The 21,622-nt window shown below is 38.6% G+C and overlaps 2 protein-coding genes and 1 long non-coding RNA gene across 4 annotated transcripts; 1 reads left to right on the top strand and 2 right to left on the bottom strand.

The window, feature by feature from the left end:
* Window positions 1–29: 29 nt before the first annotated feature.
* On the bottom strand, window positions 30–3,589 carry LOC144033314 (T-cell surface glycoprotein CD3 epsilon chain-like). The gene is made up of 5 exons (XM_077541358.1): window positions 3,057–3,589; window positions 2,586–2,768; window positions 2,364–2,495; window positions 1,765–1,793; window positions 30–766 (listed from the first exon to the last, which is right to left on the bottom strand). The coding sequence occupies exons 1-5, from the start codon at window positions 3,118–3,120 to the stop codon at window positions 701–703; spliced, it is 474 nt and encodes a 157-aa protein (XP_077397484.1). The 5' UTR covers window positions 3,121–3,589; the 3' UTR covers window positions 30–700.
* An 897-nt stretch (window positions 3,590–4,486) lies between these two features.
* Window positions 4,487–20,219, top strand: LOC144033342 (myelin protein zero-like protein 2). Of its 2 annotated transcripts, XM_077541390.1 has the most exons (6): window positions 4,487–4,615; window positions 4,728–4,811; window positions 15,575–15,744; window positions 15,831–16,041; window positions 16,778–16,946; window positions 17,958–20,219. In XM_077541390.1, exons 2-6 carry the CDS (start codon window positions 4,766–4,768, stop codon window positions 18,124–18,126), a joined length of 765 nt encoding a protein of 254 aa, XP_077397516.1. In that variant the 5' UTR covers window positions 4,487–4,615; window positions 4,728–4,765; the 3' UTR covers window positions 18,127–20,219. The 2 variants fall into 2 exon arrangements, with proteins under 2 accessions (XP_077397516.1, XP_077397515.1); XM_077541389.1 differs by having other exon boundaries at window positions 4,487–4,811.
* On the bottom strand, window positions 16,734–21,257 carry LOC144033343 (uncharacterized). The gene is made up of 2 exons (XR_013287943.1): window positions 21,006–21,257; window positions 16,734–17,129 (listed from the first exon to the last, which is right to left on the bottom strand). It is a non-coding gene; the product is annotated as an uncharacterized LOC144033343 (long non-coding RNA).
* Between the last annotated feature and the right edge of the window lie 365 nt (window positions 21,258–21,622).

Raw genomic sequence — 21,622 nt, 5'->3', positions numbered from 1 at the left:
AAATATTTGTGGAAATAAAAACAGCATTTTTTTTTCATGTAACACATTTTATTTCTTTTTTTTTTTTTTGAACAAAATATAGGAAAATTGGTACATTGAGACACGTGCCATGTTAAGTTTATAAGTAAATAAATGTTGATATTCTTCCTCTGCTTTCATATTTCTTAGCAAGACACAGTGTCCAATCACTGGTGAGCTATTTTTGCATTAATTGAACACAATTAACTTCAAAGACACTGCTGGGTTTTATTTTTTTAGGTATAATGCAAGCTGCAAAGGCAATTTAAGGCTATTTAAAGTTAACAAGCAATATCGATTCTGAGGCCGGCATATCGATATGTGTATTGTAATGATATACTGCCGTATCGATTTTTTTGAGCACACCCCTAATTTCTGTCCAGTGCAAATACACCATGTTTGTCAGTTGTATTATGGAAGACACATATACCAATGTTACATACAGTTGGCAAATGTGTTGCTATGAAATACTCCAATTTATGTTAAACTTATAGTATTTTCCCATGGAAACAAGTTGAGGCATGATCCTACTTTGTGTAGTGACCTTTGCATGTGACGAAATGAGTGACCTGCTAGTGTAACTGTAACTGAATGGAGCAGCCAGATAACTAGCACGAGCAAAACCTTTCATTGTCTCTCGTCATTTACTCAGTCGTTGGTCTTCTGAGATGAAAGATTCAACTCATCTTGATCTGCCGCTATTGAGAAAAGAGTATGGATCCTGGGAGCGGTTGTGAGTGTTCAGGTGCTGTCAACAAAACAATAATGAGGCTGTTAGAGGCTCACAACACATCAGCACCGACGGAAGAAGTAGTTTCAAAGTCACTCGGTCCCTGTAGTTACACTGCAGACATAGAAGCCGATGGGAAAAAAAACACCTGAAGTGAAGTAAGCAGACTCACATTCACATAAGACTTCAAGAATTTACAATTGTCCAACAATTGCTATGTTACAAATTTTTCCCATTGCCAATATTTTCTATGGGATTTTTCTTCCACAGTCAGAAGTTAATTATCGTTCCCTGAACTGATTTTATGCAGTCTGTGCGATTCCACTGTAGTCTACAGTTTAAACTAGGGGTGTTACACATACGGCCCGCGGGCCGGATCATGCCCGCAAAGGGGTTTAATCCGGCCCGCGAGATAATTTTTTAAAGTAAAAAAAAAATAAAAAATACAAAATTGTAATGTCGGACTAAATAATCAGCCGGCCACAATCAAAACATATACATTTGTAATTTCACAAGCAGTTCTCAGATGAGCAACGAAACTTGCAATCGTCCTCGATGCCATTTTATTCGCAACTTAAATTTACGTTTTATTTATTATTATGATAATTATTATTATTATTTAAATCATAGACCAACAAACGTGTTAAAAACAAAAAACAAAACAAAAAAAATCAATTACTTGTAAGGATTGGCATCCTTTTAACATCATTAACTGCGCCATACAATGCATTCTGGGAATAATATATATGCAAAACAGGTCGATTTAGCACGTCCGGAACATATACCAGCAAAGTGTTGCCGCGTTCCATTTGCATTTGTGTTATTTTTTTTAAGTTTTTAAATTACCGGTATATACCGTTATTTTACCGATGCGGCCCACTTGGTAATATATTTTCCTCCATGGGGCCCCTGAGCTAACATGAGTTTGACAACCTTGGTTTAAACATAATGTTCCCATTGGAATTCTTGTAAGAACATGTTGTGGAAAATTTGTTGTTACATCATCCTGTACTTACGTCATAATCAGGAGAAGGAATGGCCGGGCCTGCAGATTTCAAAATATTGAGGAAATACAAGTTACACATAATAAACCAGAAGTTACTCCAAATGTAAAATAAATAAATAACTAAATAAATAAATAAATAAATAAATAAATAAATAAATAAATAAATAAATAAATAAATAAAGAACAAAATGTGCAATTGTTTTTGATGCAATCAAATATACAGCCATCCATTTTCTTAGCTGCTTTTTCCTCACAAGGGTCACGGGGGTGCTGGAGCCTATCCCAGCTGGCTTTGGGCACTAGGCAGGGCACACCCTGAGCTGATTGCCAGCCAATCGCAGGGCAGCAGTCAAACAATCCATGAAATCATAAAATAATAAATGTACGTCTATATCTAAAGGTGACTTTCAAAGTGGAATGTTAAACACTTTCCCAAACCTTTAAATGTATTTATGGCACAGTTTCAATATACAGTATCTTCTCCCTTAGATGATTCAAGTGTACAGTTATGGCTTCAGGACAAAATTAGTTTGTACTATGGGGTCTTATATTATATTTATGACATAAGTGGACATTAGAACGTCATCACTATATGACACGGTTTCTTACCTTTTGCACCCAGTGATATTTTCTTCTTGGTGCACTTGTAGATGAGTATCATCAATATAATTGTTACGCTCACATCTGCAGCAATGATCACCCCAAACAGTACTGCGTCCAACTCAAAACAGTTTGTGCAGACTGAAGGAAGAGGGACATCAAGTGAGAGCTCAGTAAATTAAAAAAAATAAAATAAAAAATCACATAGAAACACACTCCGTGTGCACTTACCTTTTCCTTCCACATAGAAATAATATTTGATGCCACTGTCATATTCACAATGGTAAAGGCCTTTGTTTTTGCCATTAAGTGACAAGAAATTGCTTGACTTGTGCAGGGGTTCGCCTCTTTCGAACCAATTTCCATTTTTTGGGCACGTCATTGTGAAATTGTCCCTCCAGAATGTCACTCCACCTTATTAAAAAAAAATAAAAATAAAAAATAAAAATAATAATAGATGACATCATGCACTTGCCTTCTAACCTGATTTCAACTAAAACACAATTATTTCAAGGAACACAAGACATTATCAACAGGAATTCATTGATAACAATTAACAACTGAGACTTTAAAGGCAGCAAACGAGGACTTTTTCAACTGTCCCAATGCTGATCCCCCCCCCCCAAAATTGTGTGGTTAATGAGACAAATAAAATTTGAATTCAATTATATAGCCTACAAAAAAAGCAAACATTTGTCCTACCTGTAGTAGCTTCCACGGCACTTATTATCAAAAGGTGACAAACAAGCAATGCACCGTTGTACATATTCTTCTGAAGATTGTATTTCACGATTCAGTGCTTTTCCCCCTCCAGTAATTCTTTTCAATAGTCAAAACTCTCCATGCATTGACTGCAACATTTACATAAAGCTTTGGGACCTTTGCTGCTCTCTGTCTGTCTTTCTCTTTCTGACACACACACAAGCACACACCGACACACGCACACAGGCGCGCACACATGAAAGCACACGCGCACGGGAACACGCTTGAATTATTTAATGCAGTTTTAAATTATAATTATTTTTATTTTCCAAACGACATTCTTTTTTTTTTTATGCCAACTCAAATGAAACACTGTACTGCACTGTAGTAGGCTACTGCTGACTGGTATGGAGGACGTTGACCAAAACTGACAAAATAGACTAACTAACTAACTAACTAACTAACTAACTAACTAACTAACTAACTGAAAGTGAAAATAAAAACATATAAATATATCATTAAAAAATAATGAAAAACAAAACGTAATATAAATGTAAATAAACAAAAATATATGAAAAAGGTAAAAACAAACAAACAAACAAACAAACAAACAAACAAACAAACAAACAAACAAACAAACAAACAAACGAACAAACAAAAAACAAACACACACAAGTAAAGATAAATACTCTTTTTTTTGTGTTTTTAATTTTGGAATTAAGCCTATACAGTATTTTATTTATTTATTATTTTGTCAGTTTTGATCCTTCATAGACCGGTAGCCATAAATTCAAGTGCAGTCCTGCCCTCTTATGGTTTAATGGTGTAACACGTTATGCTCACTGAGGCAAGGCAAGGCAGTTTTATTTCTATAGCACATACACAAGGCAACTCAATGTGCGTCATACAAACAACTTTATGTGACCATCTACAGTAGGCCTGTTCTATATTAAAATTGAGAAACATAATGATATAAAGACAAAACTGCCAATAGTACATTTAATCGAAATAATGGTAATGTCTAAATTGGCTTTAAGTAAATTAATTTTGATTTGATAGGATTTAGTAGGAAACAAATGCTGATCTCCACTTCAAACTACCTAATTTAAACAACATTTATATTAATTACATTTTATAAATAGGCCTATAAATTATAGGCGATAGCCCAAGTTACTGCATAAATTAATTAATGTGACTTATACCGTATATATCTTATTATCGTTCAGTTTATTGTCATTATGATTTTCCCCCCTCCTTGAATTTCTTATTTCACATGCACGCACCGATGGCGTCACGTTTTTTTTCTTCCAAATTAGCATGACTTTTCCGTCACGTTTGCGCAACATCTATCAACCCCCCCCAAAAAAACAAAAAAAAAACTGGTTGGTTGAGCAACCAAACATTTTTGCATTCGATTTACGCTTGAGAGGGAAGAGAAGTAGAAGGAGGCAGTGAGAAAGTTGGAGGTTTGCCACTGAGGTGGGTGGGAGCTTGCTGACTTGAGAAAGGCCAGTGGCGAGTCAGGACGCGTCCTTGGTGGTTAGACGAAGTAGAGCGAGGTAAGGACTCCCGAGTTGACTTCTCCTTTTTAAAAAAAAGAAAAAAAAAAGAAAGGGAAAATAACTTTTGAGTATTTTTATCTTCGCGGGTCAACGTGGGATTGTTGATTAGTAAATCTCTCGTCGTCGTGATCACTGGACAGTCTCCCAATGTGCGCAAAGGGGATTTTTTTCCTGTGTGGACTCGCAGTCTCAGGTGAGTTTCTGTTTGTTAATCAAATTAATGAATCCATAATTCACATTGTTTAGTGTGATAATCAATAGGTGGTTATGCGTTAAATCCGTGACCTTTAAAAGTACTTTCAAAGTCAAAGACAATGCCGATACTGTGAAAACCCCAAAGGGACTTGAACCTGCGTCTTGGAGCGCTCGTCATGCGTCATAACCTGGCTCAGTGGCGTGGGCTGGCTCCACTAAATAGTCATAAGGGAGGAATCAAGGGTGGGAAAAGAATAGTTTGACAGTAATTACCAATCAGCCAATTGTCACAGCTGCGTTTTGTTTTGCCTTACTCATTTCCTCCCTTTTACTGGAATGTACATTGAATGGCACCGATTGACGCACACAGTCTCAGGATATCCAGGATATGCCCACTGACATCACAACAATTTACACCATGCATGTACACAATGAAAACATAATAAGATGCTTCCGCTTGTTAAAACCATTCACGTGTCACTGTCCAATGCAATGACATCAATAATCTGTCAGAATCAATTCATTAAGATTGTAATCCTTGCTAATTGGATTACACTGATTGTATCCAATCACTGTCAAAGAACTTGTAGCTTTAAAATGTAAGCTTCCAAAGTATCGTCAGCCTTAAGTAAGGAGCATAGGGGAAGGAGGATGTCAGAAACCTGGATAAGGATGCAAGTGCAAAACAAATAACAGCACGTAGATCGGAAAAAAGGTGCGCTTAACTGAACACAAGGCCACGGCATTGTGCCACTGCAATTAAATCCTTCAGCTTTGTGATCCTGGAAAACACTGGAAGTCATGCTGAAACAAGCACACCGGCACTGGTGAAGCATTGACCTCAGGGTATAACATTGCGACAGTGTATGGAAAATAGTGTGTGTGGTTTTTTTTTCAGACTGATCACATCACCATAGTAATAAGGTTGAAAAGGTTATTCATAAAAATCAGGGGGCTCAAACTCAATTTATTTTTTTAATGTGGGGTCGCTGGAGATAGAGTCTGTGACAGAATATGTGCCGAGTCCACAAAAAAGTGGTTCAAGTCTTAAAAAAAACAAAACAAAACAAACAGTATAATTAGTTCAGTCTTCTCAATCTTTATTAATAATTCAGAACATTAACGATTCTTCAGAACATGAGCAAGACTGGTGACCCGGTCCTCTTTCTCATCTTCTTAGTACTTTGAATACTTCTTAGCATGTCTAGTTGAGTATGATGGCTGATTTCTTGAGCAATCCAACTTCCTTTGTGTATTCAAAATAAGTGAGGGTGCCACACAGCGCAACAAAAATATATTCCTTTTCCTGCTTTTCTTGAAATTGGCTGTTATCATCAACAATCTTTCTCATCCTGGCAGGTTTTGAAAAAGATATGACCTGGTGTCACATTACAATTACATTTCACTGAAAGCTGTCATGAGCTTCGTAAAAACACACAAAAACACCAAGGCGATGTAATAGCCAAAAAATGTTATTATTATTATTATTATTATTATTATTATTATTATTATTATTATTATTATTATTATTATTATTATTATTATTATTATTATAGGGGCCGCAAAACATCAACATGTGGGCCACAAGTTTGGAGCCAAGTCGCAAGGTGCTCCAGCAAGAGCTTACAGACCATCGCCACAACAGGGACACTTTACAGGACTTCCTAATAACAGAATGGGAGCCAAACTGAAGTCACAGTAAATAAATAAATAAAACAGACACCTGAAATATGTAACATGACACAACACATGACGGGGTGTTTCTGCTGTGTGAAAGAAAATACAACTGAGCATTCCATGAAGATTCTAAGAATGTTTTCAAACTTAGCTGTCAGAAAATACTGTTTGTATCCCGATTTGTTCATGAATATGGACATTCATGAACTGAGGTTTCACTGAACATAGCTTTCGGGGTGGAATTCTTGGTTCTTGGTATCTTCAGGGTTGTTACTTTTGGACCCTTGATGTGTGTACAGTTCGCGGAATTCAGTGAAAGGTGGAAATAATTTGTTACAGGTTTATAGATAAAAACTAAACAATCTTTTATGGGGAATTTTGACAGTAATGCAATGCAATACTTTTTTGGGTAAATACTTTCGTGAGACTCAATTAGCCAATCTCTTAAACATTTATGGACACTTCTGTAAGATTAAATGTAGTTAATAGTTTAAGTAATGGACAGTAGCCATTGAGATATAAATTCAAGTTCAAGAAAATGCCACATGTAAATGGCAAAAATTTGCAAGTACTTGTGTCCATGCCGCATATTGTACTAGATTGAGTGTCCTCTCTGCCTTGAACAACATCAAACATTGCATTATTTTTGGGGGGTATTTGATTACTTTTCCCAACATGATCATTTTCAACAAGAAGCCTTATGCGAAGCCAAAAATGTTGACATGCGCCAACCTGTCCTGACTTTCTGGTTTAACACACACGTGCATATACACACGCACACACAGAAAGAGTGAGAGAGCAGCTGTCTGTTGTTGACTGCAGCATACCAGCGATTCCATCGGTTGTTTAGGCTTTGGCTTCATTCTGTTGGCAGTTGTACAATGTTGTTTATACTCTTTTGCTGGGATGTAGCAGTGTTACGGCGTCTCTAATCTAACCACAACAGTAGATCCGTCTAACAAAGCATCACTTTGATTATTGACACGCTGAGCTGTGTTGACACACCTTGGAAGGATGTCTGGCCTTTGTGCGCCATCGCCTCAGGGAGTGTGAGAGTCGAAAAGTGCTCGAGTGGAAGATCGGCACGGAGGACTCAGGACACATTTGCGGAGGCAAGGTGCTCCCAGTGAAGTGCTTAATTAAGGCAAAAGGCTGCATTTGCTTCAAACGGGGATAGGTTCATTCATAAACAGTTGCGATTATGGACAAGTGTACGGTTGCTGTCCAGCAAAATTCAATTTAGAAGAATTTTACCTTTCGAAAGAGCAGGACATGAGAGCGATGTCATGCAAGCTGATTTGAGTGTGGATGGTCATAAAAAAAAAAGAAAAGAAAAGAAAAAAAACCCAAAAAACTGGCCAATTCGAATCTTCTCAGGAGCACCATGGCGTGGTGTTGATGTGCTCAATGTGCGAATGTTAAACTTGTAAACAAATAAAGAATTTAGCTTGATGGAGAGGTAGTTTTTCATGTTTTTTAGCATTCATTCATTCAATATTAAATTGTTCTGATAAGTGCTATGGGAAGCAGGTTTCCTTTTTTTCTCATTTGCATTGTAACTCCTCCCACATAATTCAGCCAATCACATGATTTATTAGGAGCAGCTTTGTGAGTGTAGAGTGGTGAGGTAAGAGGCAGCGGTCCAATGAAGCAAGTTTTGCATAAATAGATAAATGTTAAATGATAAATGTGATTGTTTTGATGTTTATATTCGTTCAGATTGTTTTTGTTGCAAGTGGCGTGGTGGTTGAATGGTTAGCACGTCCGCCTCCCAGTTCTGAGGACTCGGGTTCGAGTCCAGGCTTCGGCCTTCCTGGGTGGAGTTCGCATGTCCTCCCCGTGCTTGTGTGGGTTTTCTCTGGGTACTCCGGTCTCCTCCCACATTCCAAAGACATGCATGGCGGGTTAATTGGGCTCTCCGAATTGTCCCTTGGTGTGCTTGTGAGTGTGGATGGTTGTTCGTCTCTGTCTGCCCTGCGATTGGCTGGCAACAAGTCCAGAGTGTACCCCGCCTATTGCCCAAAGCCAGCTGAGATAGGCGCCAACACCCCCCGCGACCCTTGTAAGTGGTCAAGAAAATGGATGGATGGATGTTTTTAAGGAAAGAATGCAGTAACACTTAACGGCAGGTGTGAATGAATGTGGCCCCTGACCTAAATTGTTTTTGACAACCCTGGTTTAGGCAATAATGATAACATAACTTACTAATCTAGCACAAAGTGCAGTCTGACTGTGCATGGGTGGAGTTTTTTTTCTTTTGTCATTTTTTATAGATGGGCGCAGTTAGAAATATGCATTCATGCTGCTGTGGGAGTGAATACAGTTGACTTGAATAATACATTCAGTCATTTGATTTCTTCAGCATATGTTGTAAAGTGCTCTATGTGCACCCCAATGATTCAGAGGGTTTAGTGCATGCTGATGTCATATATAAGAATGAAATACAATGACATCCTGTGCACATTTATTATTGCAGTGCAGAAACTGCCTGCGCCTGGATCAAATCCACTAAAATGATCTTACACCACCTGCACCACTTTTAACCTGGTTGAAGCGCAATTATACTTTCTGTCACCAAATTGTCAGATGAGTATGCTGTATAAAAAAATTAAATTAAATAAAAAAAAAAACAACAGTTCCTGTCCTTTCATACTGCTTGTGTTTTTCTGCTGTGTTCATGGTGAAGGTCAATTTTAATCTGAAGAGATACGTACATACATACACTGTTTTTTGTTTTTTTGTTTTTTTCCTGCACCATGGCAGAGGTGACGGTGGATCCACTCTATTCCACCACTCCTAACCTTCTCGGGCTAAATTCAGAGTTTATATATGGGAAACTGAAGGTCTTTTGAAGGCTGCATATCGATCTAGTTGAGGCCTGTAGGCTTTGCGGTTGGATCGAAGTGTTTGCAACCCTGAGAAGTTGTCGAGTCAGCTGCGAAGTGACAACAGAGGAGGCTTGATAGATTAAAACTCTTATCTTCATTGAGATACCACACGCTTCTTATAGATTTTCAGGAATTTCTTTCTTCAAGGAAATACATACTGTAATATGCCAAAATGTAGAGATGCTTTGAATAGAAATATTACCTTCTTCAAATTAGATTTAATTTTCTAAATCTAATTGTATATCTCCGCCTTTCTTGCTTGTGTTGCCGCTCTCAAATTCATCTCACTCTTTGAAAAACTTCTGAATGTCAGAAATGTAATCAACCATACGTTTCCTTTACAAGTGATTAGGGATGGGCGAGTACCGATACCAGGTATCGGTATCGGGTCGATACCAGCCTTTTTTCAAGTACTCGAGTACTCGTGACGCAGACGAGTACAAGCGACCGATGGCAGAGGGGGAAGACGTTAAGTGAGTCCTCCTTGCCTGTAACTGGCGCTAGCTTGCAGCAGTTTTTCACCAAAACTTCACCAGTTTGGAAATACTTCAAAATTGTGAATCTTAAACTAAAAGAGCATTTTTGTGTTTTATTTTGAGCGTTAAGACTATTGTAGAGTGACTGTGCTGTTTTTTGTCAAAATTAAAGGAAATACATTAGTTTAAACATATCTTTTAGTGATTATTTTTTATTTGTCAAAATGTACTACTGGTATCGGCAGTTGGTATCGGTATCGGTGAGTACTGAGGGTCTGAGTATCGGTATCGGTCTGAAAAAAAGTGGTATCGAACATCCCTACATGTGATCTTCATTAATTTAGCTGACTGAGAGGCATGGTTTATTGGACTGCTCGCCAGTCAATCACATGGTCAAACCGTTCACACTTCGATACTATCGTTTGACCTTGGTAAGGTTTCAGGTGAGCTGCAGAATAGCTAGACACAGTTCAGCTCCCATTTATTTTCTCGGAATTCTTTGTACTTGACCAGGCCTTCCTTCCTTATCCTCTTATTGCTGCTAGTTGTGGTCCACGTTGTTCTGTTTTGGAATGTTTAGTGGTCCTCCTGACATATTCCTAGCAGTGTAAACTGTTGTCTTTTCCTCACTTACCCTTTAGTCATAACAATAACATTCTGTGATCACGTCCTGGAGGTTTGGCAAAGTATAGCAGCTGTTACTCAAATGTGAATATGCACAGTGCACGTTGATTACATGTACAATAGGCATTTCACCAGTCTCTGTCCTCCTGGTCTGCACATTCATTGTTACCTGAAACTTCTTTCCAGCTATGAATCCTGACCATGAAAGACTTGCCTTGTTTCCAAAAAAGCACACACACAAAAAAAAGTCTGTGAAGCTCCTCACAAACAAGAGAAGAGGCTCTTTGTAAAACACAGAGCTATTCATGTTTCATCCACGTCCTGAGTGTTTCCTCCACAACTGATGTAACAGACTCATGTTTCCTTTGCTGCTCTCTTTGTTTCTGTGCCATCATGAAGAGAGGAAAGGCTCCAAATATCCTGGGATCAAACCGTGCAGTACTTGATGCGTCCAGCTGTGGAGTCACATCCTATTGCTTGAATGAGACATCAGGTGTAGCAGCTCTTCTCAAATACATTAACACCTGTTGGTGGCCGCACAGGATGGGATCATAAACCGTACAATGATTCGGGTCCTGGTTACCTGACACACTTGACACACGGATGCACGACCAGGGATCACACACAAATTGACAATAATATGTTCTGCGCAGCCTCCTACTAGTCTAAATATGGTATTCTGGTAAATATTGTGTTAATGGAATATGAGTTAAGCAGCGAAATCCAGCCATTTTTAGCCATCTCAGGAAGCGGCCATTTTGCCACTTGCTGTCGACTGAAGATGACATCACAGCTCAGCTTCAGAAAACAGGTGCAATGTGATTGGTCGTTACCTGAGCCCTGGGTAACTGTGAGTCATTCTCAGTCGACAGCAAGTGACAAAATGGCCGCCCCCTAAAATGAATAAAAATTGCTGGATTTTGCTTCATAACTCATATTGCACAAATGTAATATTAATCAGAATGCCATTTGAGACGTGGCGGCATGGTGGCCGAGTGGTTAGCATGTCCGCCTCACAGTACTGAGGACTCTGGTTCGAGTCCAGGCTCTGGCCTTCCTGGGTGGAGTTTGCATGTTCTCCCCGTGCCCGCGTGGGTCTTCTCCGGGTACTCCGGTCTCCTCCCACATTCCAAAGACATGCATGGCAGGTTAATTGGGTGCTCCGAATTGTCCCTAGGTGTGCGTGTGAGTGTGGATGGTTGTTTGTCTCTGTGTGCCCTGTGATTGGCTGGCAACCAGTCCAGGGTGTCCCCCGCCTACTGCCCAGAGCCAGCTGAGATAGGTGCCAGCACCCCCCGCGACCCTTGTGAGGAATAAGCGGTCAAGAAAATGGATGGATCATTTGAGACTAGTAAGGTCACATATAGCATATTATTGTCAAGAAATGTTTAAGGTGAACGAGGGGAGCCGCTTCACTTGTCCGGGAGTCAGCTGTGTTCCCTTCCCATAATGGCAGACAATGAAGCAAACGCCCACTTCTACCTCTGCTAGTCTAGGAAAACACAATTCGACTTTGCGCCAGACTTGTGCTGGGCACGAAAAGTCTTTCTGTGTTTCAAATGTCCATCTTGGTTTTATGGAAACACATTGGTGATGATTGCAGGTCAATTATCTTCATAAGTCTTTATATAATAGATTTTAAGCACATGATGGCAGGCAATATTATTCCAGATTTAGCTGATGGGAACTCACGTCTAGACACTCGACATCCACAGCGATATACCTGGTTGCATGGTCCTAAATAAGCAGGATCTGTGATAGAGGGGTTATGCACTGAATGATGGCTTCCATATATTATTTCACATTAGAGAAATAATATACCGTATTATATCAGCAGGCGAAACACTACCTCATACTTTTTCAATTTCTTTGGAAGGATTTTATACATTCGCGGGATGTCTGCCAAGCCAAGCAAACTGAATGTCCTCAAAGTGGCCGCCCTGACTTATTTTGCACTGAGTGAAAGCCTTTGCGTTCTTTGAGTTCTGACGGGCCGCTTGACCACAACGTCCTCTACTGTAGACAATACTGACAAGAAAAATGGTGCTTTCAGCAAATGTGTTGTTTACAACTTGACCATTATAATTCAATGGATAAAAGACAACATTGATGAATGTAATGGTAAATGTATATACGCACACACAAAAAAATCGTCTCGAAGCTGCATTGCTGTGTGGCACATAGCTTCACCCTAAATGTTTCTCTTTCCTGCTAGAAGATGGGTGTGGTTGACCTTATCCAAGCAGGATGTTCAAATTAAACAAGGAAAAGATTTAGAGCAGACAGAGAGATATGGTGGGGTGGATGAATGGCCCAACAAAGACCTAAACAAATAACTCTTCCTAACAAGCGCCATTACATACTCCATCATCCTGTTCTCGTTTATCACTTGAGCTCTTGTTCTAATTCAAGCTTTAAAACCTTGAAAGTAACTGCATACCTTCACAGCAATTAACGTTTAATAATTAAAGAAAAACATGCGTTTAACTGTAAGAATCTACCAAGCAATTGTGGTAATGAGCATTGCGTAGGCACTCTGCTACTTGCTCTTAATTGGGAAAAGAAAAAAAAAAAGCCTCATTAACCTGATTCTTAATCCTCTCGGCTCTACTTTAACGACACTTGTTTAAATTGAAGTACTGATTGCTTCACTGAGATATGTTTAATGCATAATAGTTTCGAAGATGATGACTCAGTTGAGCTTTTAAATAATTTGACTGGAGATGGAATTGCACCATTGCTCATCTCAATGGTAACTGCTTGTTCTCCTTTTGGAAAGTTACGCCCTGGAGTCTTGAGCAAATCATGAGACAATAATGAAAATCATTGTAGCAAAATGTTGATTCTTTTGTAAGTTTGTGTCCACACTGAATTGAGTCCTGCTAAAAGCAACTGAAGTACAATAATCTGAAACTGGAGCCACGCAAGGCACGTTTATGTTTTTTGTGATGGAAATGTGTCAACATTTGTCTTTTCTCAACGTTTCATCAGGCCCATTTCAAACACAAAATGCTGAAATAAGGATGTCAGAATGGGGTGATGAGAGAGATGCCTATTTAATGGCGTACGGGGGCCGTCTGGCTGCCCGTTCCGGCTCTCTCATCCCGGCCCACAGGAAACATTCTCCAGCCTGATAAGAACGAGAACGTGCTGCCTGCTCCCAAGCCTCTGCTGACATTTTCCCAGCTATATGCTGCCTTTCAGGAACAATATGACTCAGAATGGCCCTTCGTAATTCTTTTACATCTGGAGCAACATGATTTCACAAGCAGACCGTCTCAAAACATACTTGGTTGCACTTTTAATAGAGATATTTTTCTACTCGTATCAGGACCTTGCACGTTCGCCTCACAAAAGCCTTGTGTTTGAATCTCTGCTCTGATCTTCTGTGTATAGTTTTATGTTCTACCTTTGTTTGCTTAGGTTTGCTCTGAATTCCTTCAGCTTCCAAAAACATGAATGTAACATTGTTTGAAAACATTACCTCTCTCAAGGTCAGCTCACCCATTACCCAGAACAATGCAGTATAAAATAGACCAATGAATGGATTTCATCCACTATAGAAATGGCTGCTATCTGTTGTATGAACTTTGGGCAAAAGACAGACTACTGTACATCCCGGACTGGTCACTCACTCCTAAAGAGACAGATGACCATTCACATTCAAATTCCCACAGAAAATGTCCTGAGTGCAGACTTGTACAAATCTGAAGCTGCACTTTCACTCCAGTCCTGTAGGTGGAGGTCATGCTCATTCATTACAAATGTCTTCGAAGTCCGGTTGCAAGGGGAGACAGGCTGTGTCCGAATTTCTACCCTTATCTCCCAACCCCTCATTCACTATATAGTTCCACGCTATAGAGTAGCCGAATATATAGTGTCCTCATTCTGTTTGGCGATTCTGGCAGCCAGCTCACGACTTCAGGCCCCTTGTCGCAGATCACGTGACCTGATGCACATGAGAAGACTCAGAATATTTATTGTGAATAAAAACGTTTTAAGCTATTTTATTTCCTCTGTTGTACATATTTTAAACTAAAACAAATTCATAATTTCTGTAGTATATAGTCAATGTATCGCTTTGATTCTCATGCCTGCGCTGTCGCTCACGCCACTTTTTTCATACTCACAATCAACCATCGATGTTCATTACTTTTCAAAGTGCATTGTGGGTGCACTACAATTTTTGTGTGTGCACATTTGGACACAAGCCAATTATTTTCACATTAATGAATAACCCTTTTTCAATCATAGCAAATTCACACAATACGTTCTTTCAATCAAATATTCACAGAAAAAAGACTGAAAATGAGTGAAGCTGACACTGTTATATCTGAGCTTTATATTTGCTAAATTTTAAACATGTTCCTCTTGTATTTTTGACATTCATCTATATCCTTTTGCAATAAAGAAACCATCATCCATTTGATGGTTTCCAACAGAACCTGAACTAATAATATTGCGGATTTAAAATGTTTTTTGGGCGGGGTAATCCTTCACACACAACCCGGAATTTGCGCACATAAATCCAGGGACATGAAAATGTTTCCTCCTCTCAGCACTAAGGCAACGACAATAACAGTGCCTGTAGGATAACGCACATGCAGTTCACTGTGATTGCTGAAGCTATTTTGGTTTTATTTTGGTCAAGCTTGTTTGGTTAGGGGCTTCTAAGCACTGCATAGTTTTAGATATGATGTTGACTCTGCACTCACACACGATCTGCTGCCTGCCATTAAAAATAAAATCAAAATATATATATCTGAAAATATGTGGATTTGGACTCCATTGCATGCAAATCAAAGTTCATGGCTCACTCAGTATGCCTTCATCACTCCAGGTTCCAGGAAGGGTAGGCGTAATATATAAAATAATTTTTATTTTTTTTTTCTTTAAATTGCTTAGCAAAGTCATTTTTTTCTTCTATCAGCAGCTGTGGGGTCACAGAGTTCACTGTAAGCACTTACAAGGCAGGAACTTCATGAAGACAATATTTCATATTGTGTTGATTACAATGTATTTTATGCATTCCTGCAACCCGTCTTTTGTATGTATTGATCTGTATGCTCAGTATTGCCAGATGTCTTCTGTTGTAGGCGTGCTGCGGGTCAGCGGGATCCGTATATATACTTCTGGGGATGTGGAGGCAGTCAACGGGACGGACATTCGTCTCAAGTGCACATTTCATAGTTCCTATAATATCAACCCAAATGCCATCATCATCTCCTGGAGCTTCAGACCCCTTAAACCGGGCCGAGAAGAATCAGTAAGTTTCAATTTGGAAATTCTTTCTCTCTCTCTTTTTTTTTTTTTGCGTATATATTGTAAATGAAGCCATCATCTGGCTTGTAGGTGTTTCACTACCAGCAGAAGCCATACCCTCCTCAAGAGGGCATTTTTAGGAATCGGATCATGTGGGCTGGTGACATCATGGGCCAGGATGCCTCCATCATAATTCGTCAAGTCAAGTTCACCTACAATGGCACTTACACGTGCCAGGTCAAGAACCCGCCGGACGTGCACGGCTCCGTCGGAGAGATTCGACTACGGGTCGTCACGACAGGTGCGAAGATTTAATTTCACAAACATTATATGAAGAATTCACATTGCCTTTTAAAACCAACACAGGATGGCCCAAAACAGCAAGGAAAAATGCATCATGAATTTCATCATAGCATACTGTAATTATTCATCACAGCAGTATCATGAAAATTGGAAAAAAAAAAATCCAGAAACATTATTGAAAAAAAAGAAAAAGACACATTTGCACCAATTTTTGCACTGACCTCAACCTTAACACAGAAAAACAACAAAATCTTCCTTGATGCATTGAATTACGGAAGTGTGGAACTGACAATTTGGAGTAAACATTTTTGACTGGCAAATACATTTTAACATATTTGCAAATACTGTATGTTTAAACGCAATTAAAAATACTTTTGAACATATTTAAAAACATTTGAACGTATTTGCAAATATGTTTGAATGTATTTAAATACTTTTGGTTGGTCCCGTTGAGATTTAAAACCTATTTTTTAAGAGAGACCTGGCCAAGACAGGCAGCAGCAAAAGAACACAAAGTTACAAATATATATATATATATATATATATATATACATATATATATATATATATATATATATATATATATATATAGATAGATATATATATATATATATTCTGTAGGTCATAAAAAAAATAGCATATCTCTATCTGGGCTAAATACTTACTCACAATAATGAATGTAATTATCAATAACCTTTTTACAGAAGATGTTTATTTTGTGTTTTCTACTCCAGCGTCTTTCTCTGAGCTTCTCCTGCTGGCGTTCGCCATCGGTGGAGGGATCGCTGTCGTGGTTCTCCTCCTCATCATCGTCGTGTCTTGCAGGAGGTGCAAGAGGAAGAGACAAAGGCGGGAACCCGAAGTGGAAGCTCCTCGCAAAGAGAGAAAAGATCCCACAGTATGGTAAGGCCTGGAGAAACATGGAGGGAAAGGGAGAGGGGTGCTAGAGAGAGGAACGGAAGAATCATAGACTTCCTCTCTCGCTCTCCATCTGACTGTGGGCATCGGGCTTGTGGCGCTACTTCCTGAGGCCTTTGACTCTTTCCCGCTGAATATTAAACTTCTTCCTTCCTCTCCATCCACAATCTTTGGATCCATTTGAAGGGCAGGTTCCGGTAAAGAGAAGACAATGAGAAAGGGACCTTATGTAAAATTTGCAGACACAAAGCATTCATCACTCAAGCTTTTTTAATATCACAATGTGCCTTTCACTTGTGCATTGTTTTTTTTTTAATCACTTGGTCCTTTCCTGTTCACTGAAGTGGACTTGAAACAGCATTTCCTGTTTAGATGATCTGTTTTCATGATGTGGCATTTAAACAACAGCGCATTCCCAATGTTGACTACATTTCAAATGGCAGGACAGTACATCTAAGATGTATGATGCAATCATGTGCAAACAACCAAAAGGAACTGTGAAATAATACAGTTTAATTTTATTGCTCAATATTTGGAACTGTTGTCAAAGGAGAAAAGCAGTCATCGTAACTGACAGTTCGAGTCAGCGCTAACACTTCCAACATCACCATTTGCTGTTGTAAATGTTTGGAACAACTATTCATTTTTCTTGAAAAATGTCTTCTCTTGCTTGGGCACCACTTTGCACTCTTGGGTTTTCAGATCTCCCTGTGAAATTCATCTCGGTGAAGGCAGCTGGTGGTTTCCATGCTCAGAACTCTCAAGTCTCCATTATGAACAAGTTTAGACAAGTTATTGATACCCTGTGTGACTCTAACCCTTTGTCCCCGCTACTGTTTGTATCATCTGCTTGTCTGTCCTTTCCCTCTTTGTCTGTGATGTCTCCTGCACATGCATGGACATGAAACATTCATAAACATGCATGCATGTTGTCCCTTTGTGTGTGTGTAATGTTGCTCTCGTCTCCCCGACTGTGCACGTCTTCCCGTGTCCCAGCCACCCCATGAAGGCCCTCCACCTGTACCTATCACAGACGTCCATAGAGATTGACAGTTCAGACGGAATGATCTCAGAGGCCAGCACTAAAGATCCCAGCTCCGACTCAGATGGGGGCTCGGACTCAGATGACGACGACGACGATGACGACGACGACTATTCAGACTAAAGAGGTGGGAACAGACAGAGGGATGCCCGTTTTGTACCATTACAGAGTCCAAGTGGCGAGTAGACGAAGGGTGCACTGTTGCTGTGTGAAGCCATGCACGCTGTCATTTTGAATTGAAGGAAAAGCGGACGGATGTCCTGTTTGAACAATTTGGAATAGACACAAAGAGGTCGTGAGTCTTTGAAATGAGATCAAAAGTGTTTGTTTCTTACGAGAGGGTGGAACTGCCAATGTGGAGTAAACATTTTTGACTGGCAAATACATTTAAATTTATTTGCAAATACAAATATAAATTCAAATGTATTGAAATATGTTTGACGGTACTTGCTAATACGTTTAGTCATAGTTGCAAATACGTTGAAAGGTATTTGTAAATATGTTCGGACATACTTGTAGCCCAGGGGTGAGCAACTTTTACTGTCCAAACAGCCATTTTAGGCTAAATAAATAACAAAATATCTGTCTGGAGCCGCAAAATATTTGAACATTGTGATGAACGAAACAGTGTGTTAGTGTTAGTTTAATGTACTGAGGAGCCATAAGCTAATTACAACTGCACCATAACAGAAATATTTGCTGCATCCAATTCATTTTCTTCTACCTTTCATCTTGTGTGTGTGTGTGTGTGTGTGTGTGTCTGTAATTTTTCATACATTTTTAGACTTTCTGCCTTTTGTCAAATTTCTGACATTTTATGGACAAATTATATTAAATTTCTACCTCTCTTCTTCCTTTTTTTGGACATTTTAATGGCTATTTTGATAAATTTTTTCTGCCTTTTGTGCATACATTTTCTGACATTTTTAGCAATTTTGGGACATTTTATGGGGATTTTCTGGATTTCTTCTTTTGTTTTTGGACATTTCATAATTACTTCTTGAACGTTTTCTTTTCTGCCTTCAAAAAAATAAATAAATCAATTTTCTGACTTTTTTGGGGGCAATTCCAAAGACTTTAAAATGTTTTTTTTTTTTTTTTTTTTTACATTTTATGGTTACTTTTTGAACGTTTTCTTTTCTGCCTTTTTATTCATTTCTCTGGCAATTTTATGGGTTATTTTATGGTAGTTTTCTGCCTTTCCTCTTCCTTTTTGGACATTATGTGATCACTTTTTGGATATTTTTAGGCAATTTTTAAAAGTTTCTTCTACCTATATATATTATGTAAAAAAAATAAACATGTAAAAAATATTCATTTCCACTATTTTTTATAGAGATCCACAGAGAGCCACAGGAGGGGGACGAAAGAGCCATTTCTCCAATAATGCCATGTGGTGTTGAAATACCGGTGGGGGCGGGGGGCACTTTTGTTTTAATTTGGCCGACCTTACATTATACCAATATGTTCAAAAATTAACTACGTAATAACTGTTTATTCGTAATTTTATGATTTATTTTTACGTGCGATTTCCGTTCAGCATTTTTCCCCATAATGGGTAAGTCAATAGGCATTATGGGACAAAAATGTTTTTAACATTTAGGCTACAAGTACATTCAAATGAACTTGCAAATATGTTCAAACATATTTAAATAGTTTTAAACATATTCGCAAATACGTTCAAATGTATTTTCCAGTCGAAAATATTTACTCCACATTGGCAGATTCACACGTCCGTAGTTTCTGCCTCCTTTAGAAATATTCATACGACTGAACAAAGGCTGAATTAAATTTGATGACACAGCAGGTGACTGTCATTTTCAAAACCAATTTTATATCCCATTGGCTGGGATTGCACTGTTACATTACATTACTTGAATTTAACAACAACAACAACAAACCTTTATGTTTCTATATATACCACCTGCAAACAAACTGGCTGCAGTTTTGATCTGAAAAACCTCTGAATGCAAACAGTCCCAGTGACCTTCCTTTCTCCATACATCACATCCACACATGACTGTCAAAATTGTAATTTGTTTATTTTTGTAATTTTGTACTGATGACGTAATACTGAGCAGTATGCTTCAGTGTCTCTATAGGTTTTTATTTCATGCCTTAAGTATTTCATTTCTTTCTCATGTAGATAAAGAGTATACTGTATGTTTGACATAGTTTTGAATGATTTTCTAATAAAAATGTCTTTTTAATATTTACTCCATTGTGCTGAGTATACTTATATACCATGTGAATGAATAAATGAATGAGACTATGCCCTAGTTTTTAAATACACTCACACGATTTGACATGCCTTTATGAAATTCATCTATTATGTAAGAGAGTGATCTGTTTCCCAGCATTTATTATGCATCATTATCTTTAATACAGTACAACTGATTGTGTGCATTTGCGATGCACAACCTACATTTGTTTACCTGAAAGCTTCAGTGTTGTTTAATGCTGTGGTCTGCTGCCCTGACTTGAGACTGTTCGGGACTGCAAATAAGTTACCAGTAAAACGTCAATAGATTTGCGTGTGTGCTTGCTTGTCAGCATATTTGTGTGTACTGATCAAAGTCTATCCCTCTGGGTGCAATTTAAGTTACTCCGTGGCAAGGCTGACAGTGGACATGAAGGCGAGGTTAACAAGCTTGACAGTCAGCGTGTATTCATGCAAACAAAATCATTTGATTATCCGACACAGATGAAGCCTGAGAGGGTTTCCTGGTGATGTTTATTTATTAATTTTTTTAAATCACGGAATCTTAATTGTGTATTCATATATTTAATATTTGCCTGCAAATACAGTAATCACATCTGGATTTTCTAGGATGTACTGTATTAACAAATGACTATTTTAGCTGCCATGTATGCCTTTGAACATTTCCAACTCTTCCAACTGCAGCATTATACAATGAAATGAATTGCTAGTGGGCATTGTAGCTCAAGATGTGCATAATTCTTGATAAAACATGATTGTTTAGAATAAAAATGTTGCTTACAAGTCTCAAAGCAGTTTAGAGAAATGGAGAGAATCACTTGGCTGTATCTCAGCAGTGGTGCTGTTGATTTAAGTCTCAACTTGTTTGTAGCGTAAAGAACAGCATGGCATCAGATATGGGACATTTGGCAACATCCACAAAGATCTCAACTACGGCAACACGTCCAAGTTGCATAAATCTTCTCAATGTGTCACTGACATGGAGTTCAGGACAAGCAGAGTAATTCTTCCACTCCAATAAAAATCCACACTCTCCTCATTAGGGTCGCAGGTGAAATGAAACGTATCCCAGCTGACTTAGATGCAGATTACACCCTGGACAGGTCATTAGCCAATCACAGGGCACATGTAGACAAACACTCAGTCAATTAGCTTTAGTTATCTTAAATGGTTTTTTTCACGCATTTCACCAAAAACATCATTTTCAAGGCAGATTTAAGAGTGTTAAATCATTATTGGCCAAAAGACCAATTTAAAGAATTGCCATACGCTGGCAGCAACATGCAATCAATGGTGATCTGGTGGTTATCATGCCTGCCTCACAGTTCTGAGGGTCTGGGTTCAAATCTAACCTCTGTGGATTTTATATGTCCTCCCCAGCATTCAACATGCCTAACC

Source organism: Festucalex cinctus, chromosome 13, assembly GCF_051991245.1.
Source record: "Festucalex cinctus isolate MCC-2025b chromosome 13, RoL_Fcin_1.0, whole genome shotgun sequence".
Lineage (NCBI taxonomy): Eukaryota > Metazoa > Chordata > Actinopteri > Syngnathiformes > Syngnathidae > Festucalex > Festucalex cinctus.
Note: the sequence above shows the minus strand (reverse complement) of the source record. Positions and strands in the feature narration are given on the sequence as shown.

What these genes read in the sequence shown, in the direction of transcription:
- LOC144033314 (XM_077541358.1), bottom strand. Translation starts at nt 3,120, where the DNA reads ATGTACAACGGTGCATTGCTTGTTTGTCACCTTTTGATAATAAGTGCC. An exon ending in TGCCGTGGAAGCTACTACAG is followed by an intron (nt 2,769 to 3,056) that starts GTAGGACAAATG and finishes TTTTTTAATAAG; the next exon opens with GTGGAGTGACATTCTGGAGG. An exon ending in AATATCACTGGGTGCAAAAG is followed by an intron (nt 1,794 to 2,363) that starts GTAAGAAACCGT and finishes TGAAATCTGCAG; the next exon opens with GCCCGGCCATTCCTTCTCCT.
- LOC144033342 (XM_077541390.1), top strand. Translation starts at nt 4,766, where the DNA reads ATGTGCGCAAAGGGGATTTTTTTCCTGTGTGGACTCGCAGTCTCAG. An exon ending in AACCGGGCCGAGAAGAATCA is followed by an intron (nt 15,745 to 15,830) that starts GTAAGTTTCAAT and finishes TCTGGCTTGTAG; the next exon opens with GTGTTTCACTACCAGCAGAA. An exon ending in AGAAAAGATCCCACAGTATG is followed by an intron (nt 16,947 to 17,957) that starts GTAAGGCCTGGA and finishes CCCGTGTCCCAG; the next exon opens with CCACCCCATGAAGGCCCTCC.